General features: G+C 36.8%; 1 protein-coding gene across 2 annotated transcripts in view; it reads left to right on the top strand.

Annotated features, from left to right (window-relative positions):
• The window catches only part of LOC111056774 (aquaporin AQPcic), a 38834-nt gene extending 32624 nt beyond the window's left edge, over positions 1-6210 (top strand). Inside the window, exons 5-6 of one of the 2 annotated variants that reach the window (XM_039423357.1) lie at positions 3928-4008; positions 4506-6204. In XM_039423357.1, the coding sequence (XP_039279291.1) occupies positions 3928-4008; positions 4506-4694 (270 nt within the window). In that variant the 3' untranslated portion in view covers positions 4695-6204. Of the gene's footprint in view, positions 1-3927; positions 4009-4505 lie in introns of both variants that reach the window. The other variant, XM_039423358.1, reaches the window with a different exon arrangement.
• The last annotated feature ends 1708 nt before the right edge of the window (positions 6211-7918 follow it).

Consider the following 7918-nt stretch of genomic DNA (forward strand, 5'->3'; position numbering starts at 1 on the left):
ATATGCAACTTCAGTGTTTCATGCAACTTGCTTTTCTGAATAAATCCAACATACTGCACAATGATTCCATCTATTTGAGTCTTCTGTTTGTTTGAAGCTCTACCAGGGTTTTGCAAATAGCTTGTGACTATCCCAATACGTTTTCTCAAGTCACTTATCTTCTTTTCAAGTCGTATTTTCCACTTTGACTTGCACTGTTGTTCAGAAGAGCTACTTTTCTTAACCCTTGGTACCAGTTTAATTTCTCAGCTCCTGTAGCACAGTCAATGCCCCACAATAGATTCAATGTGTCACCTGGCTAATGTCAGTTATCTCATTAACATGTCTTGCAAGTATCCTATCTACAGTCTTAACAACACTGAATGCCTTTCTGTTATATGGAATCTTTTTTATCTGATTTCGACATTCCATTGCAATTCCTGCTAACTTATGAACATTACTCAGCAATTCCTCCTCAACTCTACCTTCATCAATTTCGAGTGCCTCAGTCACAGGGGCTACTACCTCCTCAGCATTCACTGCAATGTTAGTATCCACATCAGCATTCTCTTGTACTGCATCCTCAAGAACTAATGCCTCATCAAGTAAATTTTCATGATTTTCCTCACCATTCAATTGTTGCAAGACCTCTTGTTTTATGTTGGCTAGGTCAGCATCTGAGAGAAATTTCCTGCACATTATCACTCTAACTTGATTAGATATTCTCTGGGCTGAGAGTTCAGACTCCGGTAGAAGCTCACGCCAACACTGCAACAGCCTTTCCCTATATTGAGTATGATCAGTTTCAGCTTTTATAGCCAGATAGTAGGCCCGGATAGCACATACATTCATATCTCTGCTCCACTTCATCCTTCTCGGTCTATTCACTGGCTGCGGTACCCTGACCTGGGCGGGGGGAGGCACCACCTCCTCCAAGCCCTGATCAGGTTCATTACTAACAGGTACAGGTTCAACTATTCCATTACCATGTCTCAAATTGTATGTCCGGGGCCTTGTGGTACCTTGCACAAGAGGGGTACCACTTGGTCCACCTTCCTCCGTGCCAGACTGTCCATGAGGTGTCCGAAGGGGGTCAGCCTGATCCCCCCTCACCTCCCGAGTTCTATTACTTCCTTGTCTAGATGCAACTCTTCTATACCACCAGGGGGCCGCAAACCCAACTGACAGCTTTTCCACTCCACACTACAATCAGAAAAATTAAAATTGAAATAAGCCCACAGGTCCACTAGCAATCTTAAGGGCCAGGGCTTGAAATACAAGAGTTTGGCCAAGTAAGGTCAGAGAGAAAGATGTAAGACGAGTGATAAGAAAGAATGACAAACAGCAAAGTCAGTGGAAAAACTGTCATTCTAGAGATAAGACAGATCCAAAGCATGTTGAAGAAGATGAAGGAAGAACGAAATAAGGGCTTTGGAAGAAGAGGAGGGTCCCCTTTTAGTCGCCTCTTACGATATCAAGCAGGGGATACTGTGGGTGCCATTCTAGTCAACTTGATACTGAGTCCATGTGTTTGACTCAATTGCCCCCCACCCACATGGGGACTTATTATTATTATTATTATTATTACTATTATTATTATTATTATTATTATTATTACTATTATTATTATTATTATTCCTGTTTGAGATTTTGCTTAACCACCCTTTCCCTTGGCTCCGACCCCCAAGGAAGAGTGACAAGCGATTTTACCAGAGTGACTGCTCCACATGTCCATGTGGTAAACAATCATACTGGGTCCATTACCATTAAATCATTCGCTCGGAGTAGACGTGAACCATGAATGATGCCTTCTGCATCTGACCTGCAAGTACAGTAGCAGGTCTCTCACAGGCTGGAATCGTTCTAAGGTTGGCCAAAAATGAGGGTCTCATGCCCCCTAGTACACCTATAATCAACACCACCATTCTCACAGAGTAGCCTGGGTTTAGCCTGCGCAGCTCTATTAGTAAGTCATGATATTTTGTCTGTTTTTCCTCCTCTTTGGTGACAATGTTGCCCTCAGCTGGTGCTGAAAACTCAATGACATACATTGTCTTCAAAGTAAAGTCAAATAGGACAACATCAGGCTTTGTGGCTCTTAAAAGCCTGGTGGTGGAGAATGAGTAATTCCAATAAATTCGGCACCTCTCATTCCCCACAACAGACTCAATCTCCGCTGGGGCATAAGGCAACACTGGTATTTTGTCGATACCAAATGAGTGTCTTAAGGTGCGTAAAGACTTTCGCTCCGCGATCGAATGTCACTCGAGCAGAGTGATTGATGATCGACCGGGGAGCAAGAGTGGAACGCGAGAAGAGCGTGTAACAGAGGTCGAGCTTGGCAAGCTCCTAGTTGAACTAACCAATAGTTGCGCATGCGTGGTCAAAGCTCTTCACCTTTTGAAACATTGACAGACATTACCTTTTATAATTGAACATTAAAATGAATGAAATAATCATAATATTCATTATAAATTTATTATATAAACATAATATATTATTAGGCTACCCAGCAATCCCCTCGTCAGAATATTTTATTTAGTTTTGTCACCTGATTAGCTAGATTGAACGTTCCACATTTGTGAGGTTAGGTTGTAGCGAAGTCAACAATAAGAAAAGAGCAGATCGATCATCCTTCGAACCTCAATCGAACCCTTGCATAACATCTCGCGTAACATTCATGATCGGAGCGATTGTGGTGCGAGTGTGGAGCGTGCGGGGAGCGTGTTGGAGGCGCGCATATCTGTACACACCTTAAGATGGTAATAGAGCACTCGTAGATCAGCATTATGTCGATGGATGTAGCCTGCAGTTGCATGCACAGAACAAGAAGACAGGATGTGCATGATCGTCTCTGGTGCTCTATGGCACTTCCTGCAACTGATATCAGGAACATCCATGTGCATTACTCTGCTGCGATATGACAATGTGTTGATGACACCATCTTGACATGCCAGTATGAAACCCTCAGTCTCATAATATCTTAGGGCTGCTGACTTTATAAAAGCAAAAGTCAGTGGCTTGATCAAGCCTTGCTCCTCAACATGCCTGTAGAAGACACCATGCAAGAACTTGTCCTTATGCTGCTGCAACAGGAGTCTGGACTCAGCAGTCTTTATTCTAGCCCTGAGCTAATTAGGCTCATGCTCTTCCTCCCTATCGGTGCAAAAATTGAGACCAAGGGTATCTGCTGCATGCTGTGCTGCCTTATATAGGAAGTCCCAACCCCTGCAACTTAATGGTCATGGACCAGCTGCATAAGGGGATCAGAGCATCTCTGTATGCTGCAGGCGAACTGTAAGGCCACCCTGTTGTGCATATTCTCCAAACCAAGTTGACCTCTGCCCCCTTCATACCTTGGCAGGTATATTCGGGCAACAGAAGAGCGGGGATGTAAACTTCTCTCCATGTGCATCCTTTTTCGGGTTTCCCTGTCCAGGTCCTGAAGCTCATTTCGATTCCACCTAACCACTTCAAAAGAGTAGGTGAGAATTGGCACAACGAGCATGTTGGTGGCTTCAACTTTATACTTGCCAGATAACTCAGATGACCAGAGCCTCCAGAGTCTCCTCTTATACTCACTGCAGAGAGCCATCTTTATTTTTACAGTATCCTGGGATTGATTCTGATCAAATGGTATGACTCTCCAGCTCTCAGGGCTCTTAATATGCTACCATCAATAAGCTCCATTTCCTGCGTCAGGCCCGGTAACCTTCCTTTCAGGAGATAAATTACTGCACACCTGTCCAACCCAAAAGATATGTCATTATCATTTGAATTAATATTCATTTGAATTTATTATTATTCATCATTATTATTATTATAGTAGTAGTAGTTGAAAGTATAGTGATAAATCATCAAAATATCATCATAACAATGTAAATAATTCGTTTGAAGCTATGAACATAAATAGTTTGTCTAAAATTAAGTTTTCCTTTTGTTTTTCAGCGTAAATTAACAGGATGCAGCATGAACCCAGCTCGAAGTTTAGCTCCTGCTTTGTTATTTGGAAACTTCAATAACCTCTGGGTGAGTGTCAATCGGTTCTTTCTAAATTACCAAAATATCATGTCTGGTTTTGTGGAATTTATTGGATTTGATCCCAGCTATCAATTAATAATAATTCAGTGATCAATAATCGACATTTCTATTTTATTAATTATTACAAAAAAAAAAACAATTTAATCTTTTGAAGGCGTTTCAAGAATCCATGACAAATCTTAAGAATGGTGAAATTCCGATAAGAATTTGATTCTTTATAATGTTACTGTCTGTTACAACTCTTAATTATTCAGATCACTACCAATCGTAGTGAATTTGAAAATATCTGAACTATGTTATTTTTGTTAAGAGATTTACAAATTTACAGAAGAGTTTCACTGTAGTTACCGATATTGATGTAAAAGTCAAGTCTCAATATTATTTTTATATTTTCTACATATTATGAAACAAATAGTATCCACATTGGTAAATCAAAAAGTCAAAATAACTTATATTTACTTGATTTCTTTGTTTCTTGATTCCAGGTATACTGGGCAGGACCGATGGGTGGTGGCCTCCTGATGAGTTTGTTCTATAGGCTGGTTCTCTATGAGAACACGCCACCTGAATTCCACGAGGATTCTTTAGAACACGAACCGTTAACCAACATGAAAAGCATATTCCTACAAACAAGAAGAGACTCTCATGATATTTATGCGAAAACTGGAGAATGAATGGATATTTGCGATACTTTGAATGATATTCTATCATAATTGCATAGATCTTGGTGGCTCTTTCTCTCTCTCAAATCATATCAAATGATATGTTCAGTTTAAAATCCTGAACTAAACTGATATCAGTTGAAAGTATTGAAAACACTGAACAACAATACAATTTCATTCCGTATCTATTCTTTGGGTCTGATTTGAAATAGAGAGATGCATCTTTTCTATAATTTAATGCTTGAAAAACTTCAACTGGGACATATTTCACTGAAAGATTTCTGTTCAAGACATTTTCACTTTGAAGAGTTCTATGTTTGAGCTTTAATCAGCTATGATATTGAGAGCTTATCAGCAGTGGAAGTGTTAATATCATTCAATATTCAGATTTGGTTTGTAATATTTTTTTTAATTGTGAAATAATCTCAATTTCTCATTCCTTACAACTTATACTTTTTGTTGAAAATATAATTGGAGCTTCTCTATTCACTCTTACTATTCGATCTAGTCATCTCAATTATTATTATTTCTCTCTTGATTATCTCTTTTGAAATTCATTGGTAAAGTACTTGAATATTAAATGTTCTATATTTTTTATTCTTGGCTGATTGTAATTCAATTGATGGCCCAACAAATATCAGTCATGAAAACTAAAATAATTATTGAAAATGAGAACTTCAATTTTCGTCACAATTTTTTTTATTGATTGGAAAACTCTCATATTAATGACCATGGAGTATGCCATCTATCATCAACTCTGAAATGTGATTCGTAGGATTATATCAATCTCTGTCATTATATTGAGTAACTGTTGAAAAGAAGTACTAATTTCAATCTGTATGGCAAATATCGTAAATTCTATGCTCTTGATGAATCGAAAGAATATATTTCACAGTAATTGGCAATGATGAAGGTGCCTTATTTGTACAGTAATAAGAATCAAGAGACACTTTAGAAAACACTGTTTGATTACTATAGTAACAGTTGAATTTTCATTGCTATTGTTTTATAATAATATCGATGAATGCAGTAAAATTTATTTTCAAAATCCACGTGTTTATTTCCTAAGAGTTTGAACCAGATATATTTTATTTGCAGTGCTGCCAATAAGTGTTATTATATTCATAACTGTTATCAATATTCTGTCATTAATTATATTGATGACAGAAATTAAATGCATTCTTGTAGACATGATCCGTTTGTAATCATAATGCTTGTTACTATTCACACTTCAGTGACAAATACCCAATTACTCATTTGCTGACTCGAGTTTGAAAACTAGTACAATCCTATCGAATAAACATTCAAACTATTCAAAATCCGTCTTTTTTCATTAGAGCTACTTTTAAATACAAATAAAAATATAAATCTGAATACCCTTTTTATAATTATTTAATCACATGTTTTGGCTATATAATGCCTTTATCAAGTCATGATAATTGATATTATATTTATATTTTTATTTAAATTCAAAATCTGTACAATCATACGTGGGCGTACATGGCGCCAGTTAGTTGAGCGACTTAGGGACAAAACGCCTGTGCTATAAAATTTTCTCTTTTTTTCTTCTCTCACTCAGTGACTCACTCTCACTCCCTCCAATGTGCATTCTCCCTTGCCTAACTGATTTTATTCCAGCTTCAAAGGCACATCCTTCCTTCCCTTTTCCATTCATAACCGGAATTGAAACATTAATTCTATAAGTCGCTACTCCCAGTGCCGCGTTTCCACTTTACAGAAAGAGTTATTTGTCTCTGCTTTCAATTCCATCCGTGTATTATCCTTATTTAAACCCTCTCTCTCACTCTCCCTCTTCCTCCATTCGCCGACATCCGATTGTGCTTTAATTAAGCAGCCTGCCACTGACACACTCGGCTGGCGTTTTTCTTTTAACCAATCATTCGTTTCCTTCGTCCTTTTCAATCGCATTTTCGTATTTTCAGACGGCAAATGAAGCGGATTTGAATTAGGATGCTACATTGTACATTGTGGAATCCATACTCCTCATCTAAGATCTCCGTTACTGTGGAGTATCATGTAAAGAATGGTTGGATTTGATTGGATGTCTACTCTACATAGACTGAATAAATATTATCTGTCTACTCTATAAGCTGGATAATATCAGAGACAAATAATGCAATGGTATCTCCCTCTTTGTCTCAACGGTATATTTTCTCAATGATAATAATTCTGGTCTACTGTATAAGCTGAATATAATATTCTCTGCGATTAGTATTCATCGTTCAAACTGGAGGAGAAAGCTGACAAAGTACTCTTTTTCTGTGTCTATTTCTTATTTACCTTTTGAAACACAATTTGTGTTTTTTATTAAAATTCAAACGAATAATTGTAATGAAACAGTGATGTTGATGGTTTGTAATGACACACAGACTCAAGTTGGACTATTCCACTATAGAGGGCTCTCATAATGAAGATGACGATGATACCTTTTTTGAATTTGTAGGTAAACCTTGCCTCAGGCAGGTTGACAACATAGTTGATAACTTGCGTTTGAATTTATTATGTGAATTATGAAAACAAGTGATAGCATCTTAGGCTTCACAAAATATTTTATTGAGTTTCCTATGAATTGGATGGATAATGTAGATCTCATGGAGCTATCTTCGAAAAAAAGTTTTAGAAACTTTCCTGATTTCTACAATTGATTGTTTTAATGATTAATTAAGGCTATTTATTACATGCCAGGTCTTGAAGAACCTATAGCATTTATTTATTTATTTATTTACAATGAAAATGACACTAATGTAATAAAATTGAAAGATAAAATAAAAAGGTAGTCCTTGTGCTATTTTTCTTCCAAATTTATAGGTGACAAAGTCCAAGATAAGGTTAGAATTTCACGTGTACAATTTATATAAAATTTTGGTCCAAAATAAACATTAAAACTATAAATTTTGAATTTAGATGACTTAAATTGATAAATTAATTAGAAATATTCCACTCAATTACAACTTTCAACAAATAATATTGAGTTATTTAAGAAAATTTGGAACTATTCAAGAAACACAAACTCGTAAACACTAAAGCTCAGCTTTTTTTTATTTATTCACGAGAAGGTTTTGGAGGAAGGATTCATAATAAATAATAGACTGTGTGGCTATAATCAATAGATAAATGGATCTACAAACTCTTAATACATTATATTTCTGTATTTTACTGCATTCTCTATGCCAAGTGAACAGATTGGGAATAACTCACTTGGATGGAGTGAGTAT

Source organism: Nilaparvata lugens, chromosome 3 (genome assembly GCF_014356525.2).
Source record: "Nilaparvata lugens isolate BPH chromosome 3, ASM1435652v1, whole genome shotgun sequence".
NCBI lineage: Eukaryota > Metazoa > Arthropoda > Insecta > Hemiptera > Delphacidae > Nilaparvata > Nilaparvata lugens.